Source organism: Orbicella franksi, chromosome 4 (genome assembly GCF_964199315.1).
Source record: "Orbicella franksi chromosome 4, jaOrbFran1.1, whole genome shotgun sequence".
Classification (NCBI taxonomy): Eukaryota; Metazoa; Cnidaria; class Anthozoa; order Scleractinia; family Merulinidae; genus Orbicella; species Orbicella franksi.
Genome location: NC_138148.1, coordinates 23,397,799 through 23,425,200, shown reverse-complemented (window position 1 = coordinate 23,425,200; position 27,402 = coordinate 23,397,799). Strand labels below are relative to the sequence as shown.

General features: G+C 39.4%; 2 protein-coding genes across 8 annotated transcripts in view; one reads left to right on the top strand and one right to left on the bottom strand.

Moving 5' to 3' along the window:
- Window positions 1–16,302, bottom strand: part of LOC145485043 (pleckstrin homology domain-containing family A member 2-like) — a 124,700-nt gene extending 108,398 nt beyond the window's left edge. For 2 of the 7 annotated variants that reach the window (XR_014049131.1, XM_081463690.1), the window contains exons 1-2: window positions 13,686–16,302; window positions 2,933–3,034 (exon numbers count right to left, since the gene is read on the bottom strand). Coding sequence is in view for 4 of the 7 variants with exons in the window: in XM_081463690.1 (XP_081319816.1) it covers window positions 2,933–3,034; window positions 13,686–13,706 (123 nt within the window). In the remaining 3 variants the exon portion in view is untranslated. Of the gene's footprint in view, window positions 1–27; window positions 928–2,932; window positions 3,035–9,250; window positions 9,511–12,623; window positions 12,674–12,828; window positions 13,152–13,685 lie in introns of those variants that run through there. The other 5 variants (XM_081463689.1, XM_081463693.1, XR_014049132.1 and 2 more) reach the window with 4 other exon arrangements.
- Window positions 1–27,402, top strand: part of LOC145485001 (katanin p80 WD40 repeat-containing subunit B1-like) — a 332,677-nt gene that overhangs the window by 230,612 nt on the left and 74,663 nt on the right. The gene's annotated exons all lie outside the window — the stretch shown is intronic.

Sequence of the window (27,402 nt, the reverse complement as noted above, 5' to 3'; positions counted from 1 at the left end):
CCATATAATAAATCCTTTATTAACCAAGCTTGTTCGGTCAAGATGGCTGGATATTGGCCTCGTTCTTTTTTTGCGAGTTTATGGACCTCAACTCCGTCTCGGTCCATAAACACGCAAAAAAAATAACTTGGCCGATATCCAGCCATCTTGACCTCACACTTGGTCAATAACCCATACATGGTGAAAGAACGCACGTGGCCTTCTGCGCCTGCAATACGTATGTTGTGGGAAGCCGCTGGAAAAACATGGCGGTGAAGCTTCGCAGTGATCGTAGCTGTGAAACATTGTGGTAGATTTATAATAACAGGAAAATCGGTTTTATACTTCAAAAGCAGCGGAAAGGTAAAAATTACGCGACCAATTGGCTGGCGGCTTTGAACTTTATCTTAATCGATTTGGCTGAAAATTAAAGTTTGTGTAATTATTGTGGCTTGAAATAGTTAATCGCCCACTGGCGACCAGCTGTGAAATTCTGGTCGCCAGTGCAAAATTTTTAGTCGCATTGGCGACCAGGAAAGCGCAATTTCGGACCCTGACAATACTGGATTAACTGACTGCTATATAATTGTAAATTAAATAACACATTAAAGTAGCGAATGTGACAATTTTACTCTACACGCAAACATTTGTAACTTGATACTTTTGTTTTCCTCGCAAAGGTATACAAATATACAGAAATATTAGCTTTTTGAAGCGATCAAAGAAGTAACGTAGGTACATGCACCATCTATTTCACGTGGTGCTCACAAGTACCTACCCCATCCTACCCCCCTTGCTGCAAGCCTAATTAATTACTTGAAATTAATTAATTAAACAAACCTTAAAATATACACCTTATTGCCATAGTGTCATAGTGCCATAATACCTTATAGCCATAGTGCTTTAGCGGACGTCAACCCCCAGACCATCCCAATAGTGCACTCCATACTAAAAATGAGAAACATTGCTGATAAAATTAAAATTAATCACTCCGTAAGAAAATTGTTTCACCTTCAGATCGAATATAACTTAAACTATGCTGCAACTGCAAATAAAAGCTTTATCCATTGGTCAGCAGATTTGTTCACAAAAATTCTAAGAGGAAGCAAAAGAAGCGAAGAAAGGAAGGAAGTATCCAGTCAATCTGCCACCATTCTTACAACTTGGATTTTCCAAGTTAAAAAGGGAAAATAGAAAAAATTATATCAAGATCTCTTCTGTTTTCACAAGAATGCATGCATCGCATATTGTTGAGAAGACAGATACTGAAGTGGCATGGTGTGTGAATAGTGTGCACATGCTCAGAAACATCGTGAATTTGTTAGTTAGCACATGATTATTACATGTATCAGTTAAGTTGCATGTATATGTACAATTTTCCCTTTTTATGAGTTACCGTTTTTTGAGGAGTTGTTTTCACAGTTTTTTGGGTTAGTTTGAAGTTTCCTGAATTACTCTTTTTGGAGGTATTTTGACCCATTAAAAGAGCTTGTTTTGAAGAGTAAATCTCGTAACAGCTTATGAACATATACTGCTAGTAATCAAAGATTATGAGTGCGTTCGTCTCCCACGCCTTTGATATTTTAACTTAAACAGCTGTCCGTTGCTGAAATCATTATCTTTGTGAACAACTGAAGTTTTACAGACAGATGTAACATAATGACAAAGTCCACTATTTTTCTGTCTGAGGGACGAGACAAAACGGTAAAAAACAAAACAAAACAAAATCACCCTTGGGACGGCAAGATGCTGACCGCGGCCACTTAATAGAGGTGGCTGTTGAATTGAGGTTTTTATTACAGTGTACAGCTGACAATTTTTTCCGGGATCCAAATAAAAGTTGGCCGCTTAATAGATGTTTGGCTGTATTTTGATTTCCTGGCTTTTTTGTTGACATGTTGAGTGACAGCTCCAGTTTCGGTAAGTCACAAGTTTAATAGAATATTTGCCTTCAAAATTCATGCTAAAATCTCATTTTACTGGCAATTTTTAAGCGTAAAGGCTAATTTTTAAATGTACACCTGTGTTACATCTAGTATTCTAAGCTGGAAGCACAAATATCAGCTAGCATTTGCACTCTCGTGCTGCTTTATCCACGTTTTATTGTAAACAAACTCTGCGCAACTGGAAACTGTTTCGAATATTTCTGCTGATGAATAGAAATAGGCAGCATTTACATTGCTGTTCCTTAGTGCTGGCCTACTCTCATAGATCTTGGCTTCAGAGTACTCTTCCATCGATTCAATTTTGAGCTTTGTTGAATACTGAACTATTTTTGGCCACTGGAACTAAGTACTTAAAGTCAACAAAATTTCTTTAATGTACTCAAAATATAGCCAATGAAATATAGCTGTTCCCACGGTTAACATCCCAAAGCCAAGGCGATTCAAAGTCGTGGTCATGAACAGAATAACTAATTGTTGTCCCATGTCGCATCCTGACAAAAGAGGCCACTCACAGTCCAGAATCAAAACAACAAACGAGTGATCGCGAATGATCTAAAAAGCAAATCATCTTGTTTACATGTGCTTTGCAATGATGTAATTTTTTTTCTTTTGCCCGGCCAAAAAATGTCACTCTTGTCTACATTTGGACTGCATTCCCTTTTTTGTCAAATGCAGTCAGAGTGAAAAACCAGTTCAAAGAAGACTCCAAAATGTCGAAAACAATGAAAGAAGCCACAAAAGAGAACAAGAATGATGTGGCAGATGGACACGAAATGTACAACACATGGTTTGGCAATGATGTCATTTGTTTCTAGCCCTGCTACGGGGCGGCCAAATCGGTGTCGCAAGATTGTACGAAGGTGAACCATCCCATGAAACTTGATTCAAGTCTGCATTAGGACTGCGTTCTACGAACGCAATAATTGACAGACAAAGAAAATTCAATTTGCCACATGGGAAATTACAATCAAAAGGCCCATACGTGAGGCCTTGGGTATGGTACTCACATCTTTGGACTCAAAGTAATGCAGGTACATTCTTTCCAGCTTGAAGTATCTTTTTCCCCAACCAGACCACAAATTCTTGTATTTTTTAAGTTCTCCTTCTTTCTGCAAGGTTGAAGCAATGAACATGTCACAAACTAATTTGCAACTTTACTTCAGTCAAGAGCAAAATGGCACTGTCCATTAGTCTCACTGCTAAAAGAATTTTAATTGGTATTGGTTTAACCTTAAATATATTTAATTTGAAGTTTCTGGAAAGAAAAATAGGGGTCACTGAACATCCAAGATCATTAAATCCATGCAAAGCTATAACAATGGCCATCTGCCCGATCATCGTTCATTTTATTACTTAGCGTGCTCGCTCATGCATGACATGGCATGTGAATTTACACGCGCAGTAAGGATGCACAGAAACAATTAGTGCGAACATACTTAAATGGCAGAAGAACATGAACAGGATCTAATTCATTGTTAACAGCTGGTAACTCAGAAACAGGTTGATCAGAAGCTTTGATTGCAATAAAGCTCGAGATGGTGGAATTAATTAACCTCTCTGGGTAACTCAGTCAAGAAAACACCATTTTGAGCCAATCACATTCCTCAGAAATGTAGCACCAGTTGGAAGAGAGGCGGAAGGCATGATCAAGCATAGAAGAAACTCTCGAGCGCGAAGGCAAGATGCCCACATATTACAGGAGATATGTGGATGAAAAGTTAACTACTATGCCAGATAAATCATCAGCTGATAACTTTCTTGAGACTCTTAACCACTGCCACTCTTCGGTTAAGTTCACTATGGAGATGGAGAATAATGAAATGCTTCCATTTCTTGGCACTCAGCTCCTTAACAGATCTATACAAATCCAAACCCAAATATATGTCAAACCTACCAACACTGGCCTTCTGCTGCATTACAAGAGCCATGTTGATGATCGCTACAAGTGCGGCTTACCAAAAACTATGCTTGATCGTGCCTTCTGCCTCTCTTCCAACTGGTCCTACTTTCCCAAGGAATGTGATCAGCTCAAAATGGTGTTTTCTAGACTGTTACCCAGAGAGGTTAATTAATTCCACCAACTCAAGCTTTATTGCAGTCAAAGCTTCCGATCAACCTGTTTCCGAGTTACCAGCTGTTAACAAAATTATGAACTAGATCCCATTTGCGTTGTTCTACCATTTAAAGACCAGGCTTCAGCCGATGTTGTAGCAGCACAACTCAAAGATCTGAGCCAGAAAATTCAAGTGACTGTCCAGCCCATGTTTGTTAGCCACAAGATCAAACAACACCTGAAACTGAGCAAAGTCAAGCCGTCTACTGTTAACCAACAATCCCTTGTTTATCCATTTAAATGTAACCTGTGTGATGCAGGTTATGTTGGTTACACAAGGCAGCATTTGCATCAACGCATAGACAAGCAAGAGAATGCACCTTCCTCCATTGGAAAACATTTTTGTGTGAAACATTCTTATGTGCCCAAGGATCTTACCAAGAATTTTACCACCTTAAATAAGAGCAAGAACAAGTTTGACTGTCTCATTTATGAAATGTTTTTATTAATGAACGGAGACCAAGTCTCAATGTACAGTCCGACTCAATTTGTGCTAAAGTTTTTAATCATTCGTAATTATGTTATTCTTGCATGCATTTTATTGTTCTTAACACCCTTTTTTACATTTTCATACTTTACATACTTTTACTTCTTTGTTTTATATTTATACTTATGCAAAAGTTTTTATCTCCACTTTTAAACTTGACAATGACCAAAGTTTGGTCGATACGGTGCACACTTTTACCGTTAGACTTTACTTCAAATTGTTTGAAAAAACCTTACTTAAAAATACTTTAAAGTGCCTATGAAGTAAAAAATAATTGCTCCTGATTTGAAAGGCTTTTCAAAGTAAAGAAGAATGGCGTTTTCCTTTTTGGAATATCTTTTTTCGTTTTAGAGATATTCACGTTTTTGTATTATAAGTGATGATGTCATAGGTGGTTCCACTAAAACCGTTCAACACTCAATCAAGAATATCTCTAGAAATATTAAAGCAGTGTTCTTTAAACTTGGCACCAGAAATGTAAATCACAAAAGAAATGAAATGACATCCGTCGTGCCGTCACCATGACAGTTATGCTGCTGATCCTGTTTTAATTAAAACTAACATTACCAGATTTTATCTTAAACAAGGATCATCCACTCCCAACAATCTAATGGGGAGAGTTAAGACAATATGGGAATCACGTGTGTTCCGAGCAAGACCCCCTCTCCCTTTTCAAAGGGTTGCAAATTGGCATATTTGGTTTTTCACAGAAAGAGACTGGAGCCAAAAGTATTGCCATGGCAACAACACAGAAGGTGTCATTCTGTTTCTTTTGTGATGCACATTTGTGGTGCCAAGTTTGAAGAACACTGCTCCAATATTTCTAGAGATATTCTTGATTCAGTGTTTTACTGTTCCAGTGGAACCACCTATGACGTCATCACTTTCCTCATTTGCATAATACATAAACGTAAATATCTCTAGAACGAAAACAGATATTCCAAAAAGGGAAATGCCATTCTTCTTTACTTTGGAAAGCCTTTCAAATAAGCAGCAATTATTTTTTACTTCATAGGCACTTTAATATGATTATTTTTCTACTATCTTGATCCAGCTCCTAAGTATGTAATTTTATCAATCTTAAAATTTGAATAAGTTAAGCTCAGTTATTTTTACTCCAAAATGTTCAGCAATTGATGAAAGGGCCAATAGAAACCAATGATCTGGAGGTAACAATCAAAGGACCCTTGGAGTCAGTTCATTCATGTGATGGTTAATTTGCATTAATTACATGCCCTTTTGTTATGAAATATTGGTACAGTTAAACCCTGTTAATTCAAACCCTCAAGGGAAACGACAGTTCCAAATAGTAGGGGTTAAGTGCAAATAGATATCATTATACTTGAGCACTTGTTTGATAAAAACGATATCTATATTCCTCATGGAGACTGGAAATTCCAGAGGGTAGGCAAGCAGGAGGCAGGAGGAGAAGAGGTCAGACAGTCTTCTCTGTGGAGGGGATGGGCATTATCTGGGATCACACATTGCTGCTCCATTCCCACAAACACTAACACCTCACAAATCATTTTTAACTAATTGCTGTTGACAGGAACTTTGGGAAGATTGAAGGTTAGCTTTTGGGCACTAGGATCTCTCGCATGGTTTGGGTAACCAATGTGAGCTATGATTGGTCCATGATTGCCTTTGGAAACCACTGATCAATCATAGCTCATGCTTAGTATCCAAAGTGAACCATCCTAGAAATGCTAGTGCCAAAAGCTGGCACTCAGTCTCCCAAGGCTAGAGAGTTTCTGTGAAGGGCAATAGGTTGCCTACTGTCAAAGTCTGTGTTATAACCAATCGCTAGCAAGATCTTCAACCACAGAAAACATTAGATGAGTTTCCATCAGTCATGGATCAAATTTGCTTATTTAAAGCCTTTGTTTTTGTTATTCAAGAATTTAGATAACTGCTGTTACATCCTACAAACACTAGCAAAGAGGGTTTGGGATATCTTAAACATGAAAAAACTACTTTCATGAACAAATGCATTGTGTTTGGCCAATCCGACATGAAAGTATGACCCGCAGGGGTTGTAGTGGAATCACCACAAGAGTGAATGATAGAAATGAGGGTCATTATTTTAATAACAACAAAAAAAGACGAAGAATATTTATTTGATGAAAATGAAAACTTTCCATTAAATTTTTGTAATTTATGCAAATTGAGTGCAAATTTATTTGAGAAAAAACAGCAAAAAATTGAATGTTCCTTTCGAGTGAATGAATAAATGACGAACAAATAAACAAACAAACAAAGGAACAAACTAACGAATGAACGAAAGAATGAACACACAAATGAATGAACAATGATTGATGAATGACTGAATTCCTTGAATGATTGAATGAAAGAATGAATGAATGAACATGTGAATGAACAAACAAACAAATGAATGAATGGATGAACAAAATTCAATGAACAACTAACAAGTCTGTGTCAATTGTCAAGACTTAATTAACATTACAAAAACTCTAAATGGGGAGAAGGCAAAGTAAATTAAAAATGACTTGATCAATCTAAATATTGACATAAGATAAAAACTTGTTGTATAACTTCCAAATAAAAGCTTACAATTAGCACGGTAATTATTAGTCAGTCAGTCAATCTTACAAATAAGTCAATCTTATGAACATTATTCTTGAAAGGCGATAATATTGGCAAATTTCTAATTTCCCATAACTTTGGCTAAGTGTATCTGATACTGTGCTTGCCATTTGTCACTGTATAAAATCTAGGCTCATAAATCCTTTGTTAAGTGTTGCAGAAGTTAAAAAAAAAAAACATTACTGCCTCACCCTGCCCCAGCCCATACCGCCGTGTCAAAACTAATTGCTAGACTCATCTTCCACGCACATTTTTAAATATAAACTGAAAACATGGCTTTTTAAACAAGCATTTTCAACCCATTGACTCCCGGAGATTTTTGCCAAAAACACATTTTTAGGTAAAAGGTAAAGAATCCAATCCCACTGACGTGTTCGCCGATGTGTCGGTCAACAGTCATTTTTTGGACATTTTGGAGATTTTCAGCCTGGATATGAGCCAAATTAGCTCCAATCTTCTCAGAAATGCATTTGCGACATGAAAGCATGCCTTTCTTTCCACAAGCATTGTGTTTTACAACATTTTTGTTCAGGCATCTGCAGTAATCAAAATTTTGAGAGAAAGTGACCTATGTCTTTAGGCTTTTCACTTTTTTCTTTTTTTTTTTTCATCTTCCTTTTTCTCCTTTTCTTATCCTTTTGCTGCGGTGATTGGCCCTCTACTGGGCTTGCTTCCAGTTCCAAATTTCTAGAGTAGCTAAGGAAATTTGGCTGCAAATTTTTCACTCAAATTTCTGCACATTTTTGTGCATTTTTCAGGCTCCATTGAGCCAATCACTCAGATCTGGGTCTCACTGGAGAGATCCCTTCCTCCTGTAGAACTTAAGTACAGATGATGCCAATTTTTGTAAAAGGTGATGACACCAGAAATGGAACAAAGGCCAACACTCATCATGGCTGGTTACAGGGTGGACTTGATGGGTTAAATTGAAGTTTTTAATTTTTATTCAAATTATTTTTTTTAATTTTTCTGTTTTTTACATTTTCTTATTTTTTTTTTTATAGTAGGTATTTGCTTTTAAATTCAATTTCTTGTAAAGTGCCATTGAACCATTGGGAGATGGCGCTATAAAAATTAGTAGCAGCAGCAGCAGCAGCAGTAGTAATAGGAGTAGTAGGAGGAGTAGGAGGAGGAGGAGGAGGAGGGGTAGTGGCAGTGGCAGTGGCAGTGGCAGTGGCAGTGGCAGTGGCAGTGGCAGTGGCAGTGGCAGTGGCAGTGGCAGTGGCAGTGGCAGTGGCAGTGGCAGTGGCAGTGGCAGTGGTAGTGGTAGTGGTAGTGGTGGTGGTGGTGGTAGTGGTAGTGGCACTGGTAGTAGTAGTAGTAGTAGTAGCATTAGTATCATTATTATCAGAGCGGTTTTCAATTGAGTGTTGTAAAACCAAACCCAAACCGATTACTTACCAATTAGACTACCCAACCAATCTCAAACCATAGTAAAACCAAAACCAAAACCAAAGTAATTGCCTAATTATTTTCAACACTCAAATGAAATCTGCTCTATTATTTATTATTATTATTATTATTATTATTATATTATAATAAAAATTATTATTATTATTATTACTATTATCATTATTTTACCAAGTGAAGTACAATTCAGGGAGTAATCGCACAAGTAATTTCAGAATCGGAGGAGTGCAAAACGTGAGGCCAATTTGAAATTACAGGCACAATTACTCCCTGAATTGTACGACACGAGGTCCAATTACTAACTAATCACATCTATAACAAATTTCGGAATTAAAAATGTCTTTTGAGAACTTCTTCTGAGTGAAAACATCTGTAACACTTTTCATAAGTTTGGAAAACTGTAGGAAACAGTGCAAAGGAAGCCATTAAAACATGCATAATTAACCTGCAAATCAAGCGAGTGTCCAATTAATTGGACACCCACATGATCATGCACCGATTACATGACAAATAAACACACAGAGAACCAATCACGATCGAGAATTTTGTTATAAATACAATTATTATTATCATTATTTAGTTAAAAAAGAATTACACTTGAAGTACAGAAATAAATTAAAGGTGAAAGTCTTTAAAGGAGTAGGTCACTCCAAAAACTGTATACTTTTTTCCATCACCAATAAAAAGTTCACATTGAGTTGAGTTACTCACCATTGTTTTTGCTTCTGAAGTGGATGCGATCCCAATGAAAAAGAAGTGAAAAGTTCGACACCGGGAGCCACCATTTTGAAAGGATCTGGAAGGCCAGGCTGCATATCTGTGACATCATTCCGTCCGAATTGGTGCAAAGCTCAGAGGCTAAAGCTCTTCTTTTCTGTTCTAAATTCAGTTGTGAGCTAAAAAATTCGGTCAGGGCTGTAAAACTGGAACCGAAAAGGATAGGGAAAGAGGAGTGACTTTCCTTAACTTGCCTAAAAAGAACAAAAAAAATTGCCAAAGAAGTGGTTCGAACAGCTACGTCGGGATGAGAGATTCATGCCAAAAAAACTCGAAAATGTGTATGTGTGCAACGAGCATTTCACAGACGACTGTTTCAAAACTCAATACCAATTTGAGCTTGTGGCTGGAAAGACAAGAAAGAGGTCATTGAAGAAAAATGCTTTCCGACAATTTTTCAATGGAAGGCCCTTGTAAAGGGATGTATTGCAAGCGAACGGTGCATCACAAGGAACGAAAAGAGGTAGCTATCAGTTATACTTTTCATTTTTAAAAATATTTTTTGCCCAGCAGAACAGTCGTTGACTTGATTGGGTAAATATTATTTCTGCACAAGAAATTGAAGCTCCTCACTGGACTACAGGGCTCGAATTTCAAGAAAAATCCTTGGGACCAGTTCTCAGGTTTGGTCACCAGCACAAGTATTTTAGTCCCCAAAAATTTTCGACCCCTCAGGCAATATATTTTCACAAAAAAGACACTAAAACAGCGTGAATCACGGGTCAGTTTCATGTATAATCAGTTTGCTGCTTTTTTTTCTATAATAACAGAGAGAAAATGGCTCAATGAAATTCTTTTCATCATTTACCAGTCTTACCAGTATTTATAAAAACATAGGCACGCAAGGCGTGCAAGAGTTATTTTTTTCTGTGAAGTTTTGGAGATAGAAGCATTCATGGTACAGTAATGATTTGGTTAATTTGACAAGTTTTTTTGGTTGCGATGTTACATCGGTCATGGTAAGATAGCTACATAGTAAGCCATAAAACGTTTGACTGAACAAACTACAGTAATCTGACATGTCTCCAGATTAATGTAGATATCATCTTATTTTCTAACAGACAATTTGATTCGCTCTTTGATACAACCCGTACTGTGATTGGTGTGACACGCGCACATGCATAACTCTCTCGCTCACCGATCACATAACCCTTCCAACCCCAAAGAGAAATTTTTGCTCAAAAATACTCAAGTTAATTTAAAGACTTTTTCGCATTTTACACAAGTCGTAAGTTTACCTTTTTACACAACACAACACAACACAACTTCACCGAAAATAGAAAGAAAGAGAAAAAAAAACCTCTGACACGTTGAAAGTCTGATTTAATTAAATGCACTTTAACTTGGTGCCACGCAGTCTTCAAAGAACATTTGAACAGTTTTCATACTTTTTACCTTAAAAAATATCGGACTGAAATGAATGTCATCAAATAAAACTATTAAACTGCTACTGCAGAGACGTAAAAACCGTCCAGAAACAAAACCTTCTTTTTTGTTTAATATCCTGGAAACAATAGCCGATAACTTGTCAGCTCTAATTAAATTTACTCCCATATAGAAAACAAAAGTGTTAAGTTACCATTTGTTACTAAAGATAGCAATCATCTCATGGGAAAGAGTGGTGACGATTTGTCCGCTCTAATTGAATTTACTCCCTTGTGAAAAACAAGAGTGTCACATTACACTTTGTAACTAAAAAACAAAAATGTCTCGTTATATTTGCATGCAACAAGAACAAAACAATCGTTACCCGCACTTACTATTGTAAACGTTAGAACTGTTTCAAATCTAAAGTCTCATCCCCTCTAGAACATGTCCTAAGAACTAGAAGCGACGATTCGTGACCTCTAATTGAATTTACTCCTTGTGAAAAACAAAAGTATCAAGTTACCTTTAACTAAAAATAAAAATATCTCGTAGCATTTGCATACTACGAACTCACGAACTGTTCAAACCTCAAGGCTCATCTCGTTCATTTAACTAAAATCCTCAGCCTAACCCACAGAAAATGTCGAAGTAAACCCAATATATGAATACTTCCTCCTCTTTTATAGAAGAATGAAAATGGCCGGTCTGAACTTTATCGGGATCAGATCTTCTCACATACCATTTACCTTTACAACAAGAAATTTGATTGGCTGTTTATAGTAGATCCAATCTGATTGGTGTGACATACATACATCTCTCACTCACTCACTCACTCACTCACTCACTCACTCACCCATTGACCCGTAACATACTCGACGCGCCGACTAAGAGGTATTTTTTTGTAAAAAAAATAACTCAAAAAGCTTCTATGTTACAAGCTTTAATTCATTATATTTTGTGGACTGGCGCTAGGGTTTTCATGTGTTCATGTTCATTGATGCATAGCGACTGCATGCGTTTTTTGGAAGTGATTTATTAAATTTCTTAGGGTACCATGGGAACTTCAAATGCCCTGCAGATTTCTTTAAAATTACAAGTCAGACTAACCCGGTACAGTTTTCTTTTATCAAAAAAGTATTTTTTCGCTTTATAAATCTCTTGTGTGGGCCAAAATCTGAGCGTGTTTAATCATCGGCCTTGACAGCCAGGGATGAGTTAAAATACTTACAAATTTTTAAATGCTGTTTAATTTGATTTGGAATACATCGGAAGAAGTAGTTAACTGTACATCAGTCCTATCTACATATCGACAATTACCGATAACAACTCCTGCTATAGTGAAATCCAATATCCGCATATAAATAATATTTTGTCTGAAATGTGTTACAATTTGTTTTCAATTATATCAACACGATTCATCATTAATTAAGGACAGTGTTTCTGCATTCACATCATTTTTGGGAATTGTAGTTGCTAATGAAAGCAAATCTACGGTAAAAAATGAAGCTTTAATTTTACTGCAGGCTTTGTCAAGTAACAAGGCGAGTAAACACGACAGATGCGATATGGATAAACACAATAGCAGAGTGAATTTTCCTTCATCAGCTAATGTTTACACATGTTAAAGTTCCATATACTTTTTTCTTCTATCCAAAATCTATTACATATGCTTAGCTTTCCAACAATACAAATTACAATTCTCACAAAAAACCTTATGTATTGATAAGGAATGTCATCAATTTCACATTTCACGTCAAAGACATCGATTTCACTTCGCATCTTACATGTAAAGTCACTGCGTGTTTCACAAGAGTCCACCAAGTCCATAAGTGTAAAGAAACCTGGCAAACATGTACGAGCATGGGCAAAAAGTATCCAAATTTTATAAGTAAAAACACAAACTTGTGAGGTGGAAAGCATTCGCCCGATTTAAACACACCATTGAAAACTCGTCAGTTTCTGTGATACCAGAACTCCCTCTGCATTGAACTGCCAGTAAAATAAAAATGGAGACAAATCAGATCAAAAGCATTATACTGGGGATTTATTTAAGCCACCAATTCAATTCTGAGGGTAATATACAATTAAAAATAAACTTCCTCTTCCGCTAACTGCGTCCATTGCAATTGTACTGCAAAATGTACCTTCCATCTTGGTGACCTACTCCGGCTATTCTCGGCAACAAACACATCCTCTTTGCATCGGCATGGTTGCACATCTCTCACAAGTACACCACTGAGCATTTTCCAACTAATCGTTCCATTCAACTTGATTATCATCATCCCCGGAATCACTAGCACATTCTAGCTTCAAGCCCAGCCATACTAAAGCTCAAACGAACAAACACATTCTCAGACGGAATGACATCACGGATATGCAGCCTGGCCTTCAAGATCCTTTCAAAATGGCGACTCGCGGTGTCGAACTTTTCACTTCTTTTTCATTAGGATCCCATCCACTTCAGAAGCTAAAACAACGGTGAGTAACTCAACTCAATGTGAACTTTTTATTGGTGATGGAAAAAAATACACGGTTTTTGGAGTGACCTACTCCTTTAATGAATATCACTTTTAACATGATTTGACTAAGCTCCTGCACTCCCGCTATATTATTTTGCATAATTAAGCTTATGTTCTCTTGCACGTGCTAGACTGCATCTCTGGTTGGCTTTTCGTTTGTGAGGGAGGTCATTTGCAAACTAAGGCTTAACCCCGCCATATAAGCTTACCATAGTATACCTTTAGCTAGCTTGCATTGTTCAGATTGTTTTGGATCACCGCAGCATGAATGTCTTAACCATAGCAAGACTGAATAGAGAGAGGAGATCACACCACCGAAACCGCCAACTGAATTTATGTCTGTCGAGGTCACTTTCGTTAATAGCCTTGATGTGACCACACTGCACAGCCGTTATTATGGTGATCAACTTAAGCTAAGTCAATTTAGCTAACTTACAGATCTTATTTAATCCTCGTAAAACTCAACATCAAGATTCACTGACCGTAGGCTTTGAAGTATTCATGTCTTGTTATGTAACTCTCGGCGATATAATATCGTAATTCTGTCGCATAAAAAAGGCTGCTACGTGCCAGACTCGTCTGAACGTTCGTCTGAACGAGAAGGGTTGGCCGCCATTTTTGGGTCTGGTTAGGACTGGGTCCAAGTGCTCTTTGTGTTGCGAAATCCAAGGCCGGTGATATGCAGGCGGGTATGTGTATCCCAGCACACATATCACTAGTGATATGTGTATCCCCCGTGGGGATACACAAAACACTGATACTCGCCTGGGCATTCAACGAACAAAATGGCGGCTCGCTGTAAAGAGTAGGAGAAAACAGAAATGAATTCGCGCCCAATGGAGCAGCTTAGAACTTCTTGAGTTTGGTTGAGTTCCAACCGACTCGATTGTATATCTGACTAAAACTTCGAACAGCGGATAAACATATCACTAATTATTTCATGGCGCAGTGATCTGTGTATCCCCTTAACACAGCCGTTACATGCTATCTACCTGATCGAAAAAAGGGCCAGTTATTGCCGAAATGTGCTGGCTGCTTACTCGCGACGACGTTTATACCCAGGTTGAGGTTTGCGGAGTTTCCAACTCGAATGTCTAAATATCTAAGCTGAAATTAATCGCGTGCACGTGCAGGAGATACACTTATCACTAATTATTTCATGGAGCAGTGATATGTGTACCCCCGTAAATATAACTGTTGTAATATAGTGCATTAACCTTGTCAAAACTGCAGGCAATATCAGCACCCGACATTTTCACACGGCTTGGGTTTACTGAGTTTGAAACTCGATTATTCAAAATTTTATTCCGCTAAAAACGCGTGCACGCGTGTACGGGATAATAAGGAGGGGGACATGGGGATTTGCGGTGTTGCGGTGTTGCGGTGTTGATGTTTTTTTAATGCGGTGATCCGGTGGATGAAATCTCAACTTGCGGTGTTGCGGTGATCTCACAACTTACGGTGTGCGATGTTTGTGTTTTTCACGCTGCGGTGTTCGGTGAAATGAAACTGCGGCGCTGGGGTTTTTGTGACTACTGCGCTTGCGCAGCAGTCACTATTGCCATCGTCTGAGTTTTCCGAAAGTAAGTAAGCAACAATTGAATATACTTCGGAACCAATCAGTACAACGAATATCCATCTCACGGTCTCTCGCAAACACTTTTCGTATTAACGATGATTTGCCGGTAGTCATTGATGGTTGCCTCCTTCGATCTCAGCTCTTGGAAGTGTTCTTCGAAATTGAGGTGAGTTTTAAACATATTTTACAGCATTTACTTCTCACAGCTTTCATATTCACGGCGTTGGTAACGCTACCTGACAAATAGGGGCGTCTGACGTATAGGGGCGTCTGACATATAGGGGCGCTATATCAAAATACCAAAAGTTTATCATTACCTCTGCATGGTTAATGTGTCACACTACTAATAAAAGGTTTAAAATGACAGCTTTGGACTTATAAAAGTGTTAAAACGACAGCTTTTGACTTCTGGGGGAAGGAAAAGACTAACAATGAATTGGTTCGCTGAGTTGAGGTTCGAAGAATGGAGGTGTCGAGAAAGATCCACTTAGATCCACTGAAGAAAGATCCATCTAGATCCACTACAACGAATGCTTTCTTTGTCAGTATTTGTTAAGTCCTAAACTTTCTAAATTCGGAATATTTTTCAGGATTTCATAATTCTTAAGAGAGTCATAAATGGCCGAAGTCTCCTACATGTATTGCGACTCAAGTTCAGTAAACTTTAATTTGAATGGGGCGATCTGTTTCTGAAATTGTTACAGAATTGATCCAAATAACTTAAGCCACGCGCGGATCTGGGCTGTTAGGTTTTGGTGAATTCATAAATGCGTCATGTTTTCAAAATTGATTAATTTATCGCGTAGTCTCTTTCGCAGCCTTTATTGCGAAGGAATCTGCATCGTATCTATGACGGGAAAAATACAATACTGATCGTTTTCAATGTCACGCAATAAAAAAAATAAATACAACACCAATACAGTACCAGTGGATAAAGTCAAGAAATAGATAAAGAAGATCATTATTTTTCTTAGTGTTAGGTCTTTGCGTTTTCCCAAACTTAAGATGTTCGTATAAATTTTTCACAGAACTTTACGGAGCCCACAGTACGGAAACGCCGTGTTGGATTACCTTCGTGGTCAACTAAATATGGCGGCCGGAAATATTTTAAACATCTGGAACTTACTTTAGCTATTTAGGCGATCGATTATCTGTATTGAACAAACGAGCATTTGCAATTAAGCACACTTCGTAATGCTCCAACTTCTAAAAAGGCTAAATAACTTGAGATAGTTATATATTTTTCTACAAACGCGATCGTAGCTCCATGTCACGCTCCACTGCCATCAAAATACTCTGTTTGAATTGTAAACAGATATAAATGTACCATCTCTTATGCCTGGCTCTCAAGTTTTGTCTACGTACACGTATTTAGAGAGGTAAAATTCGAGACATCTGACAAATAGGGGTGTCTGACATATAGGGGCATCCGACAAATAGGGGCGTCTGACAAATAGGGGCATCTGACATATAGGGGCATCTGACAAATAGGGGCATCTGACAAATAGGGGCGTCTGACATATAGGGGCATCTGACAAATAGGGGCGTCTGACAAATAGGAGCATCTGACAAATAGGGGCATCTGACATATAGGGGCGTCTTACAAATAGGTGCATCTGACAAATAGGGGCATCTGACAAATAGGGGCATCTGACAAATAGGGACGTCTGACAAATAGGGGCATCTGACATATAGGGGCATCTGACAAATAGGGGCGTCTGACAAATAGGGGCGTCTGACAAATAGGGGCATCTGACATATAGGGGCGTCTTACAAATAGGTGCATCTGACAAATAGGTACATCTGACAAATAGGGGCGTCTGACAAATAGGGACGTCTGACAAATAGGGGCATCTGACATATAGGGGCGTCTTACAAATAGGTGCATCTGACAAATAGGTGCATCTGACAAATAGGGGCGTCTGACAAATAGGGGCATCTGACATATAGGTGCATCTGACAAATAGGGGTATCTGACATATAGGGGCATCTGACATATAGGGGCGTCTTACAAATAGGTGCATCTGACAAATAGGGGCGTCTGACAAATAGGGGCATCTGATATATAGGGGCATCTGACAAATAGGGGTATCTGACATATAGGGGCATCTGACATATAGGGGCGTCTTACAAATAGGTGCATGTGACAAATAGGGGCGTCTGACAAATAGGGGCGTCTGACAAATAGCTGCATCTAACATATAGGGGCACATGACATATAGGGGCATCTGACATATAGGGGGATCTAACAAATAGGGGCATCTGACATATAGGGGCATCTGACATATAGGGGCGTCTTACAAATAGGTTCATCTGACAAATAGGTGCATCTGACAAATAGGGGCATCTGACAAATAGGGGCATCTGACATATAGGGGCGTCTGACATATCGGGGCGTCTTACAAATAGGTGCATCTGAGAAATAGGGGCATCTGACAGATAGGGACGTCTGACATATAGGGGCTTCTGACAAATAGGGGCGTCTTACAAATAGGTGCATCTGACAAATAGGGGCGTCTGAGAAATAGGGGCTTCTGACAAATAGGGGTGTCTGACAAATAGGGGCATCTGACAAATAGGGGCATCTGACATATAGGGGCTTCTGACAAATAGGGGCGTCTTACAAATAGGTGCATCTGACAAATAGGGGCGTCTGACATATAGGGGCATCTGACAAATAGGGGCATCTGACATATAGGGGCGTCTGACATATCGGGGCATCTTACAAATAGGTGCATCTGAGAAATAGGGGCATCTGACAAATAGGGACGTCTGACATATAGGGGCTTCTGACAAATAGGGGCGTCTTACAAATAGGTGCATCTGACAAATAGGAGCGTCTGAGAAATAGGGGCTTCTGACAAATAGGGGTGTCTTACAAATAGGTGCATCTGACAAATAGGGGCGTCTGACATATAGGGGCGTCTGACAATTAGGGGTGTCTTACAAATAGGTGCATCTGACAAATAGGGGCGTCTGACATATAGGGGCGTGTGACAAATAGGGGCGTGTTACAAATAGGTGCATCTGGCATATAGGAGCGTCTGACATATAGGGGCATCTGACAAATAGGGGCATCTGACAAATAGGGGCGTCTGACAAATAGGGGCGTCTGAAAATTAGGGGCATCTGACAAATTGGGGTGTCTGACAAATAGGTGCATCTGACAAATAGGGGCGTCTGACATATAGGGGCATGTGACAAATAGGGGCGTCTTACAAATAGGTGCATCTGGCATATGGGGGCATCTGACAAATATGGGCGTCTGACAAATAGGGGCATCTGACATATAGGGGCATCTGACAAATAGGGTCATCTGACAAATAGGGGCATCAGACAAATAGGGGCGTCTTACAAATAGGGGCATTGTATTCTACTTCAGTGCCAGAAAGTTGAATCAACATTGCTATAATTTAAACTACTACATTGATTAGTGCTGCATTGCCTAAAATAACTTAAACATAATCTTACTTTCACGTGCTTGGACTCCCGACATTTTCGAGGTCTTGCTTACCTGAAAGAAAGACAATTTGAAATTGAACTTTTCGATTTGTTTTTCCTTGCCGGTGAAACATGTCTTTCCTCTTACATGCAAGTCATGGCAGGCGAGCATAATCCATCATGCGGAATGGTTGGACGGTCTTGGTCACTCACCATTGCAATGCTTTTAAAGTGTGATCAAGTATGCTGCTCTTCTCAACTGAAGGCTAATTAAGGCACTTCAGGAGTCAGCATTATTCTGCTGTTCTTCTCAACTGAATGCTAATGAAAAAACTTCAGGAGTCAGCACTATTCTGCTGTTCTTCTCAACTGAAGGCTAATTAAGCAATTCAGGAGTCAGCTATGTACACTTTTCCGCGTTTTCGGCATTCTGCTGTTCTTCTCAACAGTAGGCATGTCTTTACTACATACATCAAGATAATGCTAAAAAGGAGGGAAACCCTTAACACTTTGCCGTAAGAACAGTGACCTCGTTTATTTCTACATTACTGTAAGGTTTTGGTAATTCGGCCTGTTTACTTTTTACACACTGGATAAGACGTTTTCCAATCTTTTTGAATAATTTACCGTGAGGTTGTTGAGATGTAGAAATGGCACCTTGTTCACCGTGTGCCATTTCGTGTATGACAACACTCAAAAATGATGCATCTGTCTCTAACTCTTCGTGAAAGATGACAATGAAGAAGTCGTACTTAGGGGTGTGGAGATAATGCGTACAACTAAGCTTCCTAGTCGTGTCTTTGGTTACGCTTGCGTGGTCTTCAGCAGACATGCATCCGATGTGAGTTTTGCCATCTGGGAAAGGAAAGTCTTCGTAAATTCCAGCAATTGCCGTGTACAGCTCTTGAACGCGCTTACTTTCTACTGGGTAATTTGCTGCCACACGCCGTAGTTGCTGCACTTTGCCTTCGTTTTTTTTTCCTTTCAGTTTCCTTCTTTTGCTCCCTTTCGAAGACATCTTGGCACGGTTTGTACCGCCATTGTGGATTGTTAAAATTACCCATTTCGCACTTACCGTGAAACCAACGTTTGCAGGCAATACATAGCACCATCTCATTGCCATCGTCAGGCATTCTACAGTGGCAATGAACAGGACAGCGCCACTCATAAAGAATATCCGTGTCTTTTTTTGGAAGTGCTGCAGGCTTTCTCGACGAACAAAGCCATGTCTTCTTCTTCGAAGCTCTTAAGTAACTCTTGACGCATGATTTTTTGATCAAAACGCTCTCTCGCTGGATCTCGTCCCACGCACAGCAATGTCGCAAAGGCGATTGCAAATAAACCACAGTCATTCCCTCCTTCCTGTTGTTGCACGTCGTCAACCAAAAAGGTTACCTCTTTGGGAGGCTGCATTATTTGGCAAACGCTCTGTTCAACGCTTATGGGGTACCTAATCTTTGTATCTTTCTTTTTGTCCACCCCGTGAAGGCTATCGTATATGGAGACTTCTACCCTGAGATTTTGCGCATGAGACAAAGTTATCCAGTGGTTGCCCCGCACATTTACAATTTGAACAAATCCGTCTATAGAGAGCGAAGGGGGAAAACCATCTTTCTTTGCTAGGATAACGTCTGCTAGACCGGCAAAATTCGGTGCTATCTTCCTCATCAGTTTCATTGCCGCATTGATGAATCAATCATTTATCCAGTAGTCATTCATGATGAGGTATTTGTCCCGATTCTTAAGCCCCAAATCTTTGATCCAGTAACAATCTGCCAAAGATAGCGGGCGCTGTAAAGTTGCATGAACGTCAATGGGGCCATTCTGAGTGCCTAAGTCTGATGACTGGGGTGATTTAGGTTTCATCTTCTCCGTAGTGGCTTGTTGGTTATCAGTGGGTTGATCTTTTGTACCCGAGACTGATGGGTCAGAAGATTCAGGTCTCGTTATCTTCGGAATGGCTTGTTGGGCAGCTGTTGGTCGATTCCCTGAACTTGAACCTGATGGGTCGGACGATTCAGGCTCCATCTTCTTTGGAGTGGCTTGTTGGGCAGCTGTCGGTTGATTTCTTGAACCTGAGCTTGATGGGTCGCACGATTCAGACTTCATCTTCTTTGGAGTGGCTTGTTGAGCATCGTCATCCATGTCACCTGCGATATTCCGCTTCTGATGCCCCTTCCTCTTCACAACTATTTTGTTCGTTTTATCTAGGACAGCACAACCGTTTTCATCGACTTTGATCTGGTGTTTAAAAGCAGCTCTAAGTCCGTCTTTTTGACGTCGGTTGATCCTTTCACTATGAATGTCAATGTTTGAACGAAATAGAAAAATGTGGTTTACTGGTTTCATCTGGTTTAAATATCTAGTGTCGTGATTGTATAGGAGATGGAGCTGCTCATCTTTCTGCGTGTTAAGGTTTCCTTTCACTTCCTTAATATTCCTTACTCGTCTCAATGCCTCTTCATCTTTCTTTGCGTTTCTTTCGTGCAATCGATCAAAGAGACATAAATGCTTATCGCTTCCAGTCACCGGGTGCACCTTTGTAGTACTGCCTTTGTCATTTCCATCTACGTAGTTGTCGTTTAACCATGGCAGCGATACTTCCAGTTTTCCTTCAAGTGCCTCTTGCACATTTTCTTTAGTCGGTTCAGCAACCATACCGTTGTGCGAGCTAAACATTTCTCTGTTTCTCTTTTGTCCACGTGCAACTAGCATGTTGGCCATATCACTTACCACGATATTTGGCTGGTGTGCCATAGACAAAATAAGATCAATGTAATCCCTTGGACTTTCTGCGCGCAGAACAAACTTCAAAGCGTAGATAACGCCGTGCTGACAAGTCCCAGATACCCATCCACCAGAGCGACCCCAAATCTTGTTAAATGCCTTCTTAACCTTTTCATCGTCCTTGGAAATGGCCTGCTTAATGTGCATGATGACATCCAGTACATTATGTAGATGGCAAATGATTAAAATGAGAGATTTTTTCACACGAAGTCAAAAATCAGTACTTGTCTTCCAAATGAAAATGGGCCCCGATTTGAAGTGGGAGCGCTAGCTAAGTACAGTATATAGAGGGTGAATGATTGAAATGAGCGACTTCTTCACAAAAAGTAAAAAAATCCGTAGTTGTCTTTCAAATGAAAATAGGGACCGTTTTCATAGAAAAGCGCTAGCTAAGCATAGCATATAGAGCGCGAAAGATTGAAATAAGAGACTTTTTTACACAAAGTAAAAAATCCGCAATCGTCTTCCAAATGAAAATGGACCCCGGTTTGATGTGGGAACGCCGGGTAAGTACATTATGGAGAGGGCGAATGATTAAAATGAGCGACTTTTTCACAAAAAGTAAAAAAATCCGTAGTTGTCTTTCAAATGTAGATGGCCCCGTTTGATGGAGGAGCGCTAGCTAAGTACAGTATATAGAGGGCGAAAGATTGAAATGAGAGACTTTTTCACACAAGGTAAAAAATCCGCAATTGTCTTCCAAATGGAAATGGACCCCGATTTGATGTGGGAGCGCCAAGTAAGTACATTATGTAGAGGGCGAATGATTAAAATGAGAGATTTTTTCACACAGAGTCAAAAATCAGAACTTGTCTTCCAAATGAAAGTGGGCCCCGATTTGAAGTGGGAGCGCTAACTAAGTACAGTTTTTAGAGGGCGAATGATTGAAATGAGCGACTTCTTCACAAAAAGTAAAAAAATCCGTAATTGTCCTTCAAATGAAAATAGGGCGCGTTTTCATGGAGAAGCGCTAGCTAAGTATAGCATATAGAGGGCGAATGATTAAAATGAGAGACTTTTTCACACAAAGTAAAAAATCCACAATTGTCTTCCAAATGAAAATGGTAAAAAATCAGTACTTGTCTTGCAAATGATAATGAGCTCCGATTTGATGTGGGAGCGCTAGCTAAGTACAGTATATAGAGGGCGAATGATTGAAATGAGCGACTTCTTCACAAAAAATAAAAAAATCCGTAATTGTCTTTCAAATGAAAATAGGGCCCGTTCTCATGGGGAAGCGCTAGCTAAGTATAGTATATAGAGGGCGAATGATTGAAATGAGAGACTTTTTCACACAAAGTCAAAAATCCGTAGTTGTCTTTCAAATGAAAATGGGCTCGGTTTTCATGGGGGAGCACTAACAAAGTACAGTATGTAGAGGGCGAATGATTGAAATGAGAGACTTTTTCACACAAAGTCAAAAATCCGTAGTTGTCTTTCAAATGAAAATGGGCTCGGTTTTCATGGGGGAGCACTAACAAAGTACAGTATGTAGAGGGCGAATGATTGAAATGAGCGACTTCTTCGCAAAAAGTAAAACAATCCGTAGTTGTCTTTCAAATGTAAATGGGCCCCGTTTTGATGGGAAAAACTAGCTAAGTCCAGTTTATAGACGGCAAATGATTGAAATGAGGGACTTTTTAACACAAAGTAAAAAATCCGTACGGTACTTGTCTTTCAAATGAAAATGAGCTCCGTTTTCACGGGGAGCACTAACTAAGTACAGCTTATATAGGGCGATTGATTGAAATGTGACTCACACAAAGTAAAAAATCCGTAATTATCTTTCAAATGTAAATGGGCCCCGTTTTCATGGGGAAGCGTTAGCTAAGTAGATTGTGCAGAGAGCGAATGATTGAAATGAGAGACTCTCACAAAAAGTAAAAAAACCGTAATTGTCTTTCCAACGTAAATGGACCCCGTTTTGATGGGAAAAACAAGCTAAGTACAGTTTAGAGAGGGCGAATGATTGAAATGAGAAACTTTTTCACACAAAGTAAAAGATCAGAAATTGTCTCAGTTTCAAATGTAATATGGGTGAGCATGAGCTAAGTACAGTAGCTGGAAGGCGCGCGAGATATAAATGAGAGAATTTTCACATAAAGCTTCCGTTGGCGGGAATTACTCAATGCAGAGTTTGTATGGGTGTTCAAACAGGGTTTTGTGACGGCGGTAGTAACTAGAGCTGTCCGCTTACGAGAGTGTCCACTTTCAAAAGATAATGAATGGCAACAGAATACATTTGTAGAAAAAAACTATGATGTCCGATCAACTCTTAGAAACCGGCATCGCCAATATCTCACACTCCTATATGTCAGACGCCCCGATATGTCAGATGCCCCTATTTGTCAGATACCCCTAATCGTCAGATGCCCCTATATGTCAGATGCCCCTATATGTCATGTGCTCCTATATGTCAGACGCCCCTATATGTCAGACGCCCCTATCTGTCAGACGCCCCTATTTGTCAGATGCCCCTATATGTCAGATGCCTCTATATGTCATGTGCCCCTATTTGTCAGATGCCCTTATATGTTAGACGCCTGTATATGTCAGATGCCCCTATTTGTTAGATCCCCCTATATGTCAGAAGACCCTATTTGCCAGATGCCCCTATATGTCAGATGCCCCTATATGTCATGTGCCCCTATATTTCAGATGACCCTATCTGCCAGATGCCCCTATATGTCAGATGCCCCTATATGTCATGTGCCCCTATATTTCAGATGCCCCTATATGTCAGATGCCCCTATTTGTCCGATGCACCTATTTGTAAGACGCCCCTATATGTCAGATGCCCCTATATGTCAGATGCCCCTATATGTCAGACGCCCCTATTTGTCAAACGCCCCTATTTGTCAGATGCCCCTATATGTCAGATGCCCCTATATGTCATGTGCCCCTATTTGTCAGATGCCCCTATATGTCAGACGCCCCTATATGTCAGATGCCCCTATTTGTTAGATCCCCCTATATGTCAGATGACCCTATTTGTCAGATGCCCCTATATGTCAGATGCCCCTATATGTCATGTGCCCCTATATGTCAGATGCTCCTATTTGTAAGACGCCCCTATTTGTCAGACGCCCCTATATGTCAGATACCCCTATATGTCAGACGCCCCTATATGTCAGATGCCCCTATATGTCAGATGCCCCTATATGTCATGTGCCCCTATATGTCAGACGCCCCTATATGTCAGATGCCCCTATATGTCAGATGCCCCTATATGTCAGATGTCCCTATTTGTCATGTACCCCTATATGTCAGGTGCGTGAAGTATACAAGAGAAATGCCGAAACATTAATATATGCTGTTTGCCGTAAATGGGGATTATTAATATCTCCAATCTTACCTCTCTAAATACGTGCACGTAAAACAAAACTTGAGAGCCAGGCATAAGAGACGGTTAATTTATATCTGTTTACACTTCAACCACGCGTATTTTGATGGCAGTTGAGCGTGACACGGAGTTACGATCGCGTTTGTAGAAAAATATATAACTATCTCAAGTTATTTAGCCTTTTTAGAAGTTAGAGCATTAGGAAAAGTGCTTAATTGTAAATGCTCCTTTTTTCAATACAGATAATCAGTAGCCTAGATAGCGAAAATAAGCTCCAGATTATTTCCGGCCGCCATATTGGTTGACCACGAAAGTATTCCAACACGGCGTTTCCATACTGTGAGCTCCGTAATTTCGTGCGAAACAGTTATACGAATGTCTTAAGTCTGGGAAAACGCAAAGACCTAACACTAAGAAAAATAATGATCTTCTTTGTCTATTTCTTGACTTTATCCACTGGTACTGTATTGGTGTTGTATTTATTTTTTTATTGCGTGACATTGAAAACGATCAGTATTGTATTTTTCCCGTCATAGATACGATGCAGATTCCTTCGCAATAACGGCTGCGAAAGAGACTACGAGATAAATTAATCAATTTTGAAAACATGACGCATTTATGAATTCACCAAAACCTAACAGCCCAGATCCGCGCGTGGCTTAAGTTATTTGGATCAATTCTGTAACAATTTCAGAAACAGATCGCCCCATTCAAATTAAAGTTTACTGAACGTGAGTCGCAATACGTGTAGGAGACTTCAGCCATTTATAGATCTCTTAAGAATTACGAAATCCCGAAAAATGCTCCACATTATTCATACTGAGACTTAGAAAATTTGTGGATCTAGTGAATCTAGATTTCTTGACACCTCCATTCTTCGAACCTCAGCTCAGCAAACCGATTTATTATTAGTCTTTTCCTTCCTCTAATAGTCGCTACTGACTAGAAGTCAAAAGCTGTCATTTTAACACAAACCATTTATTGGTAGTGTGACACATTAACCATGCAGAGGTAATGATAAACTTTTGGTATTTTGATATAGCGCCCCTATATGTCAGACGCCCCTATATGTCAGACGCCCCTATTTGTCAGGTAGCGTTACCAACCCTAGTTTCCAACCGATCAGATGAAAGGTTGCGTGAGGATTCAGGTCGAGATAAACGGCGAATTTCTATTGTACTGAGCATTGATTTGTCGACACGTATTGTAAATAAACAACCCTTGCCGATACTTCATACTTTTGGAAGTAGCTTTAGCCTCGTATGAGAAAATCTGGACCTCTCTGGAGGAATATTAGGCGCCGATGTGGGATAATTGAGCCTCTTCGGAGCACATATTGAGCTCCGATGTTTCATAATTGAGCCTCTCGAGCGACCATGTTGGTATAATCTTGTAGTGATCGATAAACTATTTCAAGAATAGAGTGTTTCTGTCGAGAACTATCGGCTGATAGTTGCTCCCGCGGAAATTTGATGCCCTTGAAACAAATATTTGCTTGAGAAGCGAAGCTTCTCGCTTCTTCTTCGAGGGCAAATATGCTAGTTTTAAGAACATCAAATTTCCAAGGAGCAACTATCAGACCGATAGTTCAGATACATAAACACTCTATTGTCTTTATTGCTCACCACTAAATTTTCTTCCGTGCGCCATTTCAAAAATTATATTGAATTATTATATGGCTTTGGCTTGTGGCCGATATAACGCACGCTCTGATTGGCTAAGAGCGAGATCTGAGTGGTCATTATGTAGCCGTAATGCCCACGGGCCGATTACGGATTATGCAAATTAGGAAGAGCCCGGCTCGGAAAATTCAAGCGCATTGAAATGATGAAAGCCGATTAAAAACAGTAAGAAAAGTAAATTTAATTCCGAGTAGCTAAAAGTTTAGGGATTTTTCCTTAATAAAATTTGTATAGAAGTCGCTTTTGACTTATCGGTAACCTTGGCAGGCACTAGTGAAAAACAATCAAGGTTTGCCGAGTGTTGAGTAAAGCTAAAATCGCCAAGTGAAAACCACCATCGGCAGATGTGTCGCGTATCCTGAGCAGAACACCACGAAGAAACTTATAAGTTATCATCGTAGTCACAACAATTACCGAAATATTGAACTCCGTTCGGTCGAGAGTCAACTAATTTTGGATTGATGCATATGAGTTGGTCGACACTCGGTGGATGTCAATTGAGTGTCAATCAAGATTTTGATCGAGTGTCAATTACAGGTTGATTGAGGGTATCGATGGACACTCAACCACAGATGCATTTAGTACACATGATCTATTTTTTGTCTGTTTACTCTGTTAATAGTCTCTGGAGAAAGCCAAAAACCAATTTGAATTGTTGAACGATGCATTCAATATGTTTTGCTCTCTTTACTACTAGATATCCAAAATAAGGATATGAAAACTTCTTTTAAAAAGATCTGACCAACTTGTTCTGTAATTAATTACTGCAGGAGCAGATCCAAGATTTTTCAACAATGCATGCCCCTGAAATGTTGCAATTTGAGAATTGAGAGAAGTAATCAAAACGGTCAACTACAGCAAAACAACTATGGAGGGCTTTAGTGAGGATGAATGGTGGGGCATAAAAACGAGACTCGATGTTTCACAGTAGAGTGCTGCCTTGTACCTCAAGGTTACTCACTGGTGTAACTGTTATCACTATTTTAGCTGATCACAATGGGGTACCTGTCCAGAGTGTTTGCCTTAACTCACTCACTTACTCATCCCTGTAGTGCTGGCTGTAGCAAAAGTTACCTTTATTTCTTCCATAATACAGGCACTCTCAATCAACCCCAGAACTGTTGCTATGATTTGTACCATTCTCGTTGTGTTGTTGACCATAAATCTTGTTTCATCAGTTTATTGAAATATTAAAAAAAATTATTTTGATTGTCTCATCAGGTTTGTTTACTGATTACTTTTCGTACACCATACATCATACACTGCTGATAGTTTCACACTTGATTCTGTTAACTGTTACACTGGCGACACCCACATGTACTAATAGGCCATTTTTGATGTATTACAATTCCAACTTGGAGGCTTGA